We start from the raw sequence: 13,172 nt of genomic DNA, 5'->3' as shown, positions 1-13,172 counted from the left end.
TCCTCTTTTTTTATTTGTGCTTTAAATCCTCTCCAATGACTTCTAAACACTTGTACTTGGGCTGTATTCAATCTGGAGTGTTGAATCTAAATTTAAAGCTCATTTCCAATTATGGCGACATATGCAGYGTTTACCATGAATGCACTGTCCACTAATGCGGGAACAACCTTTACATTTCAATCTGTAAAACTTCAGCGCTATTCACTGAATCCAGACCTTAGAAATGCTGATTTTATACAATTCTTAATGTCTAATATATAACCAATAGTCAATGACAAGATTGACCCACAGCCCATCACATCAAACATCATTAAATCCTTATTGTTAAATCATTATCATTAAATCATTATAATGAAATCATTATGATTAAATCATTATCGTTAAATCATTATCATTAAATCATTATCATTAAATCATTATCATTATCGTTGTATTATTATCGTTATATCAATATCATTAAATCATTATAATGAAATCATTATCATTAAATCATTATGATGAAATCATTATCATTAAATCATTATCATTAAATCATTATCATTATCGTTGTATTATTATCGTTATATCATTATCATTAAATCATTATAATGAAATCATTATCATTAAATCATTATGATGAAATCATTATGATGAAATCATTATGATGAAATCATTATCATTAAATCATTATCATTATCGTTGAATCATTATCGTTATATCATTATCGTTACATCATTATCGTTCTCATTAAATCATTATCATTAAACCATTATTGTCGTTATCGTTGAATCGTTGTCGTTAAATCATTATCGTTATCGTTAAATCATTATCGTTATATCGTTAAATCATTATCGTTGTTGTTGAGTCATTATCATTATCGTTAAATTGTTATCGTTGTCGTTATCGTTAAATCGTTATCGTTATCGTTGTCATTAAATCATTATCGTTGTCATTAAATCATTATCGTTATCGTTATCATTACATCATTATCATTAAAACAAATGTATCCAAAGAATTAAACACCAAACCTGATACAAGAGCTTAGATTATTTATAAAGTTTATTGACACATCAGTGATACATTTAAATACTCTACACCATAAAGAGATTTACAACATGCTCATTTAAAATATAATATACATATTAACATTTACATTACTGCTTGAAGTATATCGGTACTGAGAGGCAGTGCTTATTTAAAAAGAATAACAAAATAGACCAACTACAGCAATAAGTACAGTGACAGACATGGAGTGTCTGTGTGTCTGTGTAATGGAAGACCAGTTAAAACAATTTCCTGATCAAATCCTTGGACAGTAGATGGTCTGAGAGAGCACTACATAGTTCAGAGCAGACAGAAACGGATATGTCATAGGGCAGTTGGTCCAATGCCAGGATGGTTGGTCCATTTCAAGCCAGTGGGCCAGACTTAATTGAGGAGTTTGTGCAGAATCATCATTATTTAGCCGATAATGGAGATCTCAAGGAAAAAATACATTTGGGGTTGATTTTTGGTCCCAGTCCGTTCCTGGTAAACATGACTGTTATTACTGTGAAGCTCTGTTCATAGCCGGTGATGGCCTGTTCAAAATGGCCTCCACAGAGAAGGATAGAGACTGGCTGGACACGACCTTTGTCCCGGCTGACTTAGACAGGAACTCCTTGCTGTATCTATTAGAGCCTTTGAAACTGTAGAAGTCCTTAGAAGGTCCTTCACGGTATTTTCTGGCAGCTTCCTCCAGCAGTTCGTTACAGTAGGGGCCCCGGAGCTCGACCCCGGTCGCAGCTCTCTCCCAAGCCCCAGCCCCAGCTCCTAACTCTGCCCCGGCCCTCTCTCTTTCTCCAGCCCCGGCCCTAGCCTTCTCACTCAGTGTCTGCTGGATGAGTGAGTGAAAGGAGTTGAGCTTCATGGATAGCGTGTGTTTGGCGCTGTCCTTGCTCAGCTTGTTCAGGACATGTTCGTGGCTGGGGTGGTGAGGGTGAGGCTGAGGGTGAGATGTACTTGGAGGGAAGGCCTGTCCGAAGCCTCTCTTCGGGGGAGAGAAGGCTGATCGTTTGCGGTGCCCCCCCTGGGTGAGAGAGGCCTGGGACTGGGCATGGCCGTCCTGCTGCTGGGGGTCAAAACCCTCGGGGAGGCCCACAACGACCCTCGACCCCTCCAGCTTGGCAGCAGTGACGGCAGTGGTTGCCGTGGCGTCGTGGTCGGGCGGGAGGCTCTCTGCGGCAGCGGTCATTGTCCTGGGATCCCAGACTGCACCTGGCTTCATGTTCTGGATGGCCGTGGCATTGCGCAGGCACTGCTGGTACAGGAGGGAGGGGCCACGTGGCCACACCATGAACCCCCGCGGAGAGGTCAGCGGTGAGGTCAGAGGGTACTGGCGGTAGGTGGTCGCCACGGAGACATTGGAGGAGATGAGCTCCATGTTGCTGGGGCTGGTGGCATATTTCAGGGAGAGGTCCACACAGCTGGGTGACAGGAAGCGACAGAGTTCCTTGTTGTTGTGCTGAGGCTCCTCCGTGGCTGTCGTGTAGGACTTGTACTCTGCAGCATGCCGGACCAGACTGTTGGGGAAGAGCAGAGAGGCTGTAGCAGCCTGGGAGGGTCCTAGCAGCTCTCTCTCCTTGTACTCTCTCTCCAGCATGATCCTCTCCAGCTCTTTGTCAGCAAACGCTCTCCTCTTCCTCATCCTGTCGCTGAGAGGGGGTGGGAGGGACGGGCTGGCCCCCAGGTACGGGTCACCCTGCACCGGACGGTATCCTGAGAGGAGACAGAACAGGGGCAGAGGTGAGATGACACATAAATCAAATCAAATCATATTTTATTGGTCACATACACATGGTTAGCAGATGTTATTGCGAATGTAGCGAAATGCTTATGTTTCTAGCTCCGACAGTAGAGCAATGCAGCAATATAACTATATAACAATATGATACTACATGATAATAATATAATACTATATTAATAATATTATATATGTAATAATAGTATATATTATCTATGTAATAATATTTACTATATAATATATATATAGATAATATATGAATGATAATATAATATATATTGATACTACAGATAATAATATAATACTATATTAATATATATATACTATATATAATATATACTACTATATGATACTACAATGTAATAATATAATACTATTTAATATATGATACTATATAATATAATGTAATCTATATGATACTCATGATTATATAATATATATAATAATTTATAACTATATGATACTACATGATAATAATATTAATATATATTAATAATATTTACTATATATAATAATATAATACTATATAATACTACATGATAATAATATTATACTATATTATATATTATACTATAATAATAATATATACTATATGATACTACTGGATAAATGTATAATACTATATGATACTACATGATAATATATACTATATTATAATATGATATATATAATACTAATATGTACTATTGATACGTACATATATAATATAATACTATATTAATAATATTATACTATATAATACTATAATACTATATGATACTACATGATAATATATAATACTATATTAATAATATTATACTATATAATAATAATATAATACTATATGATTACATGATAATAATTAATATATAATTTAATATATTAATACTATATAATAATAATATAATACTATATGATACTACATGATAATAATATAATACTATATTAATACTATTTATACTATATAATAATAATATATCCTATATGATACTAATGATCAAATAATACTATATTAATATACATATTAATATTTAATTGATATTTAATAGATACTATATAATAACAATATAATACAATATGATCCTATATAGATTTCCTTCTGGGTTAGACATCATGTTATAGTAAACTGCTGAAAGTATACTTGATCTGTTGTGTTTTAACTGTTCATTTATGGATGTTAAAACTGTTTGTTAAAAAGAAAAGTAACTGCTTGCAAATTATTGCAGGTTTACGGTGTAGAGTTAAGCCTATTGGATATAATTTTTTATGGATGTATGAATCAGATTAGGTTAAATAAAGCAGGTTTAGATAATACAGACAGATTAGGTTAAATAAAGCTTGATAAAAACTAGAAAGTATTGAATATAAGACAAATTATGTATGTGTCTTTTCCTCTTTAAGCTTTTTACAAAACATCTAAATTGTATTGTGCCTGATACCTATAAATTAAGACATTGTAAAAAGTCAGAGAGAGAGAGAGAATATCAAGGAGATAAACAAATAGTAACAATCCACACAGTCTGAAAGAGAGAGAGAGCGAGAGAGAGAGAGAAGAGAGAGGGAAGAGGAGAAGAGAGAGAGAGAGCGAGGGAAGAGAGAGAGAGAGAGAAGAGAGAGGAGAGAGAGAGAGAGAGAGAGAGAGGGAAGAGAGAGAGAGAGAGAGGGGGAAGAGAGAGAGAGAGGGAGAGAGAAGAGAGGGGGAAGAGAGAGAGAGACAGACAGACAGACAGACAGACAGACAGACAGACAGACAGACAGACAGACAGACGACAGACAGAGCAGGCATACAGACAGAGCAGACAGAGCAGACAGACAGACGACAGACGACAGACAGACAGACAGACAGACAGACAGACAGACAGACAGACAGACAGACAGACAGACAGACAGACAGACAGACAGACAGACAGACATCATGGAGATAAACAAGAATCCAACACCAGTTTATTCAGTAAAACCATCACTAGTAAACAGGACAAAGTAGTCTCCTGCTTTATCTGAGAATAGAATTGCATAGCATAGGAATAATAGAATAGGAAAGGATTTGAGAGGAGAGGATAAAATAGAATAGGATAGGATAGGACAGGATAAACAGAATAGGAAAGAAAAGGATAGGATTGGATAGGATGGGATAGGATGCATAAAATAGAATAGGACAAAATATAATATTATAGGTATAGATAGAATAGAATAGGAAAGAACAAAGTAATAGTATAGAATAGAATAGATAAGTATAAGACAGAATAGAATAGAATAGGATGGAATAGTATAGGCAAAACAGAATAGTATAGGATAGAATAGTATAGGATAGAATAGTATAGGACAAAACGAATAGAATAGTATAGGATAGAATGGAATAGGAATAAATAGATATAATAAGATAGAATAGAATAGGACAAAATAGAATAGAATCAGATATAGAATGGTATAGGAATAATATAGAATATAATAGAAGATAAAATGAAGAGGTAATAGGATAGAATAGAATACATAGTATAGGATAGAATAGAATAGTATAGATAGAATAGTATATGGTAGAATAGAATAGTATAGAAATAGTATAGAATAGAATAGTATTAGATAGAATGTATAGAATAGAATAGTATGAGTAGATAGATAGTATGAATAAAATTATAGGATAGAAGAATAGTATAGGTGAATAGTATAATATAAGTATAGTATATGGATAGAATAGTATAATAGAATAGTATAGGATATAGAATAGTATAGAATAGAATAGTATAGGATAGAATAGTATAGATAGATAGTATGATATATATATAGATAACAGAATAGGATAGAATATAATATTTATAGATAGAATAGAATAGGATGATATGTATAAATATAATATATAGGATAGATAGAAGTATAGGTAGAATAGAATAGGATAGGACAAAACAGAATAGTATTCAATAGTTTAGGATAGGATAGACTAGATATGAATAGGATGGAATAGTATAGAATATAATATTATAGGATAGAATAGAATATTATAGGATAGAATAGAAAGGTAGAATATATATGGTAGAATAAAGAATAGTATAGAATATAATATTATAGGATGGATAGATAGAATAGAATAGGATAGGACAAAACAGAATTGTATTCAATAGTTTAGGATAGGATAGACTAGAATAGAATTCAATAGTTTAGGATAGGATAGACTAGAATAGAATAGTATTCAATAGTTTAGGATAGATTAGACTAGAATAGACTAGAACTGTCACCTTCTAGAATGCTCTTAGCCAGCATGGTTGATGGTCTGATGTGTCTCTGGTAAATAGCTCTTCTCTCCGCTGGAATCTGCTTCCCACAAATTCCCTTTTTATCCTGATAAAATTACAGAGAAAAAAAAATGGAATCGTGATTTCAGAGGCCTTATTCGTTTAATACCAGTCCCAAGGTTTTGAAAATATTAGATAAGTGATACCAAGAGGCTACTTATAATATAAATACTGTTATTAATGTATTATTCATATTACGTTTTTATCAGCCCATTCTGAGTTCATCATCCTAGCATGTTACTGTGTTCGGTGAGGAAATAAATAATATAACTCTACTAAACATTTAAAATTATTTTCTGTGTTAGACTTTGCTGCTCCTCCCTCTGTCCTGATCATTTCAATGCATAAGACCGTAACGGGACATGATTTCAATTTAGGCCCTTTTTACAATGTTTTTTTACAATGTAAAAATTACATATGTTTCTAGTCAATGAAGACAGTTGGAATATATTTTAAATAAAATGATTTTAAGATACAGTTTTGGCAACATTGCTTCCAAAAAGTTGCATGTGAAACCAACGAGTTTTACACCATCTCGAATGACTGAAAAACACACACACACCTTAATTGAATAACATTATAATTTAGTAGAATCCAAACACACACCTCGGTAGCTTGTTGTCTCCGTAGTGCCACCTGAGCCGCCATGACCCGCTGTCTCTCCACCACCAGAAGACAGTTGGCACACTGGCAGTCCCTCCAGCGGCAGAACCGTTTATGCCCCTTCAGACACGACACCACGCCGTGGTTCCTGCACCGGGCACACTTCGGAGTCCGGCTCAGCTTCCGCTGTTCACCGGACCCCTGGCTGGTGGCGCCCGGCTTGTCATCTCCCTTGGCCGGCGGCTCGTTGTCTCCTGCGCAGGACAGAGAGGAGCTGTAGTCCGGCTGGTCCTGGTCGTCACTTTCGGTCTCCAGACTCTCCACGTCGATCTCAAACTCTGCACCGGTGATATTCGTCATCATGTCTGTTGCCTGTCTCCCGGTGCCTCGTGCCTACCGTCCTATCTCCAAGGTCCTGGCTCACGCGACGGTTAATTCACTACAGTCAATACAGTCTGAAATATAATAATATATCTGTCATTAAAAGCACTATGGAATGATGTTCCATATTGTGCGCCACATGGATGACAGTTTAATAATGTCTAATAAACATATAATAAACATATAAATTAGTAATAAACAGAGAAATAATAAGAGCATATATTCCCTCCAATCTATGAAGTGTGAAAAAGGAGTAAATGGGTAAAGCAGTTAGACGTACCTCAATGCAGCCAGGCTCCTCCAGAAAAGATTCAACGTTTCCTTCCAACATCGACTCCTTGTTGCAGTGTGTCACTAGTCAGAGCGCTCTGAGCTGATGAACTTGTCTGGAGAACAGCACTGACAGACACCGCTGACTATCTGTTTATTAATTGTTGCTCAGTGTACCGCGGAACAGAGAGAGATATCCCAACGACAAATACAGACGTTGTTCTGACGTGATCTGTCACCCTGGTCTGCTCCACGGTTTTCTTCCAGGCTTGAGCCAGAGCACCATCCCTATGAAGAATTTGGGTGCGAGTGGATTCCATCGTGATTGGCTCGTTTTCAACCCCTCGACCCTATTGGCTGTCCACGACGTTCTCTTTCTTGATGGGATTGTTGTAATGGCGTGGAGTTACAATCAAAACAAAACGAGGAAATGATTCATCAACATATTGGAGAGCAGAAAGAGAGAGAGGCTATGAGGCTATATAGAGGGCTTGATGGTGGCCTCATGCGTAATGACAGCCTCTAGCATAGGCCTCATATTCAATGGTAAGAACTTGACGCTCTTATCAAATCAAGTGTAACAACGTTGTCTGACATATGTTTCCATCCAATTGGTGCCAGATTTTCATGCGAATATTCGAAAATTCGCATAAAAATTTCCATCAAATTGACTTGCTGCTGAAAAAAATATGTGCGTGATGAGGTAGTGCACATASAAATTACTTTTGTGGTTAAATTCCCATGTACCGAATTAAAACTACACGTTAAATGGTTTCCATCGCATTTTGAACTCTACTGATGGTTTTGTCACCAAAAATGTTGCGTTATTTAGCAAATGTGCTCTAGCCAACAGCTTGCTGATAAAGTGCGGGTACGGTACATCATTAGATTATTATGGACAAAAGAGCAAGATAATTTTTATTTGTCAACCTCATCACCGTGCATTTTCACCACCCTGTGAAGTTCATCATAATGTATTTAATATGTAGCTTAAACCGCATGCTTTCCGGAGTCGTAGTGGGAGGACGACACGAAATACTATCACCACGTGACTCCAAGTTTATTTAAAAATCAAGGTTATTATATCAATGTTTGCCCATAAAAGCGTTTCCACGCCATTTCTTGAATAGTTAATTTTACTGACACAAAAAGAGCCCAACTTGTCTAGCATATTTTGTACATTTACCGACAGATTTGCAGTTTCCACCAGGCCTGTTGTGTCATGTACTTTACTTTCATAAAACGGTTGGATGGAAACCTGATTATTTAAAATACAACTTTTATAGATGCTCTTTGCATCAGATTTTTTTTTTTAAATGGTCCTACTGTCGGTTGGAATAATCCCAATTAGGCCCTATTAAATTCTAAATTATTCAACAGCATTTGCGCTTTGTTACAATGACCGTTAGACCATTCAGCAGACACTCTTATACAGAGCGATTTACATGCGCAATTAAGATGAAGTCCCTTGCTGAAGGGCACATCGACAGACTTTGTATCTAGTCAGCGCCGGGATACAGCCTACAGTGTGTTCAGGTGTTAGTCGGTTTTCGTTTGTAATATGCATACATTCCTTCCTATTTGTTGTTTAATTTTGGATGTTTGGGCCTCTAATAATGTCATTCACATTCGCTCGTAAAGACCAAAACGGATTTTCATTTATATTTACATTTCGAGTACAACATAGGCTATTGAGAATTTCCTGGTGTTTTAAAAAAAAAAGTAMATTTGTTTTAAAATAATACTCCGAGTAATTCTAAATAATAGTCCTATTACAATCAGATACTAAATATTCCTAAAATAACTGTAGGTTACATGTTGTACGAGGAAACAACATTTGGGCTCGGCCTGTATGACAAATGTAGGCTACAAAATGAAATACATTTGTCAAAATGATCAAAATACTTTCAGACTTTACCAATGCCTACATTGACTTTGTTATTGCTGTTTTAATGATAAGTACATTACCACTGTGGAATAATAAGTGCTTACAAACTGGCATATTTTTACCTGATGTGGCACCATTGACTACATTTTATTTTTATAGAATGTATTTCATCATAATATAGGGCTTTAGATATTATCCAGAAGGCCAGCTAAGCAGTTACATTACCTATCACCTTCGGTACCGTTTCAACCCTGTCAATGTGAGCAGCTGGAATTAGTGAGACAAAGTGACAGAGTACAGATTGGCCTGATTATAAAGTTGACACAACAAACGAGTCTGTGAAAACACCGTGTCAGCATGCGGGCCTAGAGAACACCAAACACAACTAACTCTCACTGCCTGCCCCGCCCTACAGACCTTGGAGTTATAGTATGAAACACACACGGCGACGTGAGAAGACATCTTCACAATGTCTCCCTACTGATTCATGGCTGCTGTTCCAATATCAATTGCAGCTTAAATGTGACATCCTATAGGAATATAGAAATCCATTCTAATCAAATGTTATTGGTCACGTACACATGGTTAGCAGATGTTAATGCGAGCGTAGCGAAATGCTTGTGCTTCTAGTTCCGACAGTGCAGTAATAACCAACGAGTAATCTAACAATTTCACAACAACTACCTAATASACACAAATGTAGAGGAATTAATAAGAATATGTACATACAAATATATGGATGAGCGATGGCGTGCGGCATAGGCCAGATGCAGTAGATGGTATAGAGTACAGTATATACATATGAGATGAGATGAGTAATGTAGGATATGTAAACATGATTAAAGTGGCGTTATTTACGGTGACTAGAGATACCTTTATAAAGTCTGTTTGTTTAAGTGGTCAGAGATTTGAGTCTGTATGTTGGCAGCAGCCTCTCTATGTTAGTGATGGCTGTTTACCAGTCTGATGGCCTAGCGGGTTAGCTCCAGGAGAACCAGTAGGTTAGGGATCTGTTGAGGATGCTGTAATGTGACACCGAACAATAGGAACATAGTTGACCGCCAGGGGGGAGGGGCCTCATTTGGAGATCGAATAGACGCGTGTTTCAGACGCTTCTGTTGTAGATCAATACATCTGACTAATTGGGATTTTATTTTTAGGGCCATATAAAAAGTTGTTGAAGCTGTTTCCTTCAATATGGTGCCTCCATGAATAGAACAATTCAAGGAAACAAACGTGTTGAATTGGTCATTAAAATAGGTTGGACAAAGTTAGCCTTTTACTGCAGTGGGCTAAAGCAGGGTCACACAGTGTTTCTTGGTAGTCTTTAACATATCTACTTTTAAACAAAAATATACACCTCACACACATGGTTATTGGCTTTAAAATAATAAGACACCTGTACCATGTCAGATATAGAGTTGAAATGTATTACATTTTGAGTTTGCATCCCAATATTAGACTTCATAAGACTGAAATTGAACAAAACCGTTTGACATAGAAACCAGATTTTAAATGTTTATTAATTCTGAAAAATATGAACATTCCACCCATGACGCCATAGAGGGCGATTTGGTGATTTGACTGCAGGAAGGCGCTACACACTGTAGGCCTAGGCCTGTTTAGGGGTCCACAGTAGCCTATACAGCCATATGTGAGACACTTTTTTWTCAATCATACCCGCAATGAGGGCCCATTGAAAAAGATTAGGCTTTTGTGCATAAAGGTCTAGATCAGGAATTACATTTCAAAGGGATGTTCCTTTTGTGCCTAAAATGTTGCAAAATAATGAAACGACATCAACATGATGCTGATATAATCCGTGGCAGCTGGAAGACATAGGTCATTTCTTCTTGTAGATGAACATTTTCTTTAGTTCTATCAGTTTTCCTTGGCTAGTCCTCTATAGGTTATAGGCGGCACATAAGGCCTATATATAATACGTGATCTGATTAATACAACGTGGGAAAATTAGGCTTAAATCATTTATCTGAAAGTGCAGATGGGAAATATTTTTTTGACTTTTTTTAATGAGAAAAACACAAAATACAAAATGTATTTTGCCATGATATATTGAAAATTAGGAGTGTGTTTTGGGAAATGGGTAACATTTGGCCTAGGCCTACATGAAAACAGAGAAGAAGAATTGGATGTGAAGCGACCATGGCCGAGCCTACTCCTATTCAGTGGAACCTTTTAGCTGCCAGAGAGTGTTTTGACTGCAGTGGGTAACTTAACTTGTTGTCCAGTTTTTCCATTGTTGAGACCTGCCATACCCCGAGCATTCACACAGGCCTCCCTCCCAACATGTGGTGAAGCCGTCAGGGGGCTATGCAGGTGCAGCTTGCCACTCTCTCCTCTTCTCTAATTTATTATCGGGGTTATGACCGCCTCTACCTTAGCACTGCCCAGGGTACCATTTCCCCGGCAGGAATGCTTTGATGTAGCCGGTCACAGTGTCTTCCAAACAGATTAGATGACCCAATATGAGCGCCGGGTGTCTTAACAGAGGTCCGATTTATGTAACCTCTTCGCTCCCAAAAGGAAATATACTGTCTTTGGGTTTTCTCTATTAGACCAAATAAGACACATTGTATTCATGGCCTTGGTTCCGACTGTTGAAGTGGTGAGTTCATTTTTCAGATCAGAGATCTTCATTGGGAAATCAAGCTGGCATTCAACTTCATGTGTGTTGTCAGGCCTCATACAATTCTAAATGTTTCATAGAATTCTGTTAATTATATTTCTATGGTATGAATTAAATCAGGGTTTCCAGTAAGAGCCTAATTATATCCCAGTTTATACCTGGTTCTAACTTGCATCCTTTGTCCTGATCTTGTCCACATTGTGATTGTGTCCACATTTTCAGACAGGTGTAAACGATTAAAAGACACCTCGTGATCTGATTGTGATCCGATCTTCCTGCCCTCCTCCATAGGTAGTAGTCAGACACACATTGTGTCTGGATATCTTACAAGTCTTTACAGATCTGGACAGATCTTTTATTTTTGTAAACTAAATTTACAATTTTAAATTCARAAAATGAAGACAAATGTCATGGACAAAATGATCGCCACCCCGGAGCTAGTACTTGGTTGCAGAACCTTTGGCCAAGATAACTATTGACAAATGTTTCTTGTAGCCATCAATAGAGTCCCACAGTATGAGTCATAATGCCCATAAAACCTAGCGGACAAACAGGGAAATGGTTCAAATAGTTTTTCCACCATTCATTTTGCCCACAGGGGACTTTAGAAACACTTAAAATAAGGGCTGTGTTTTGTGTAGGCTTACCCTGGCATGACGTTTTGATAATGGTGTAAATCTCTGTTGGACAAAGTTACTTGTATCAATGTTTGCCTGTATTTACGCCCYCCAAAAATGAAATGTTGATTAGTTGCTAATGTGGCTATCATAAAGAACTACAAATGACATGATGAGCTGGACGAGACTGACGAATCAAGGTAAGAATCTCTGGATTAACTATATAATCTTAGCTAAATGTAGTAATGAATAAATTGGCTACATATCTTTAAATTTACAATTCTGTGAACTGTCTTGTGTTTTAAATTGACACAATACCTGTTAGCAAAGGGGTCAGCTAGAGATGACGTGCAGGAGCTTGCTGGGATTGGAAGTTTTGCATGACATCTGCTTTGATGGTAATTAGCATTTTCGAATCTGAGAGTAAATTGAAAGGGTAAACGAAAGGGGGGATAGATAGTCAGTTGTAATTGTATAACTACAGCTGTAAAGCTATTACCACAGCTGTAACATAAGTACTACAGATGTAAAGCTATTACCACAGCTATAATGGTATTACTACAGCTGTAAAGCTATTACCACAGCTGTAACACTATTAAAAGGGAAAGGGGGATACCAAGTCAGTTGTATCAGTCACATTGGGGCAGCAGGTCGCCTAGTGGTTGGAGCACTGGACTAGTAACCAGCAGGTCGCCTAGTGGTTGGAGCACTGGACTAGTAACCAGCAGGTCGCCTAGTG

General features: G+C 37.2%; 1 protein-coding gene across 1 annotated transcript; it reads right to left on the bottom strand.

The window, feature by feature from the left end:
• Window positions 1-1,020: 1,020 nt before the first annotated feature.
• Window positions 1,021-7,768, bottom strand: LOC112069329 (doublesex- and mab-3-related transcription factor 2). Its single transcript, XM_024136636.2, has 4 exons — window positions 7,292-7,768; window positions 6,634-7,085; window positions 5,971-6,073; window positions 1,021-2,736 (listed from the first exon to the last, which is right to left on the bottom strand). The coding sequence occupies exons 2-4, from the start codon at window positions 6,991-6,993 to the stop codon at window positions 1,526-1,528; spliced, it is 1,674 nt and encodes a 557-aa protein (XP_023992404.1). The 5' UTR covers window positions 6,994-7,085; window positions 7,292-7,768; the 3' UTR covers window positions 1,021-1,525.
• Between the last annotated feature and the right edge of the window lie 5,404 nt (window positions 7,769-13,172).

Source organism: Salvelinus sp. IW2-2015, unplaced genomic scaffold (assembly GCF_002910315.2).
Source record: "Salvelinus sp. IW2-2015 unplaced genomic scaffold, ASM291031v2 Un_scaffold988, whole genome shotgun sequence".
In the NCBI taxonomy this organism is placed as follows: domain Eukaryota; kingdom Metazoa; phylum Chordata; class Actinopteri; order Salmoniformes; family Salmonidae; genus Salvelinus; species Salvelinus sp. IW2-2015.
The sequence above is the reverse complement of the archived record's forward strand: the minus strand, read 5'-3'. Positions and strand labels throughout refer to the sequence as shown.

Coding starts and splice junctions, on each gene's coding strand:
- LOC112069329 (XM_024136636.2), bottom strand. CDS start 6,993: ATGATGACGAATATCACCGGTGCAGAGTTTGAGATCGACGTGGAGAGT. Junction 6,074..6,633: donor GGAGACAACAAGCTACCGAG/GTGTGTGTTTGG, acceptor TAATTTTATCAG/GATAAAAAGGGAATTTGTGG. Junction 2,737..5,970: donor GGCTAAGAGCATTCTAGAAG/GTGACAGTTCTA, acceptor GTCTCCTCTCAG/GATACCGTCCGGTGCAGGGT.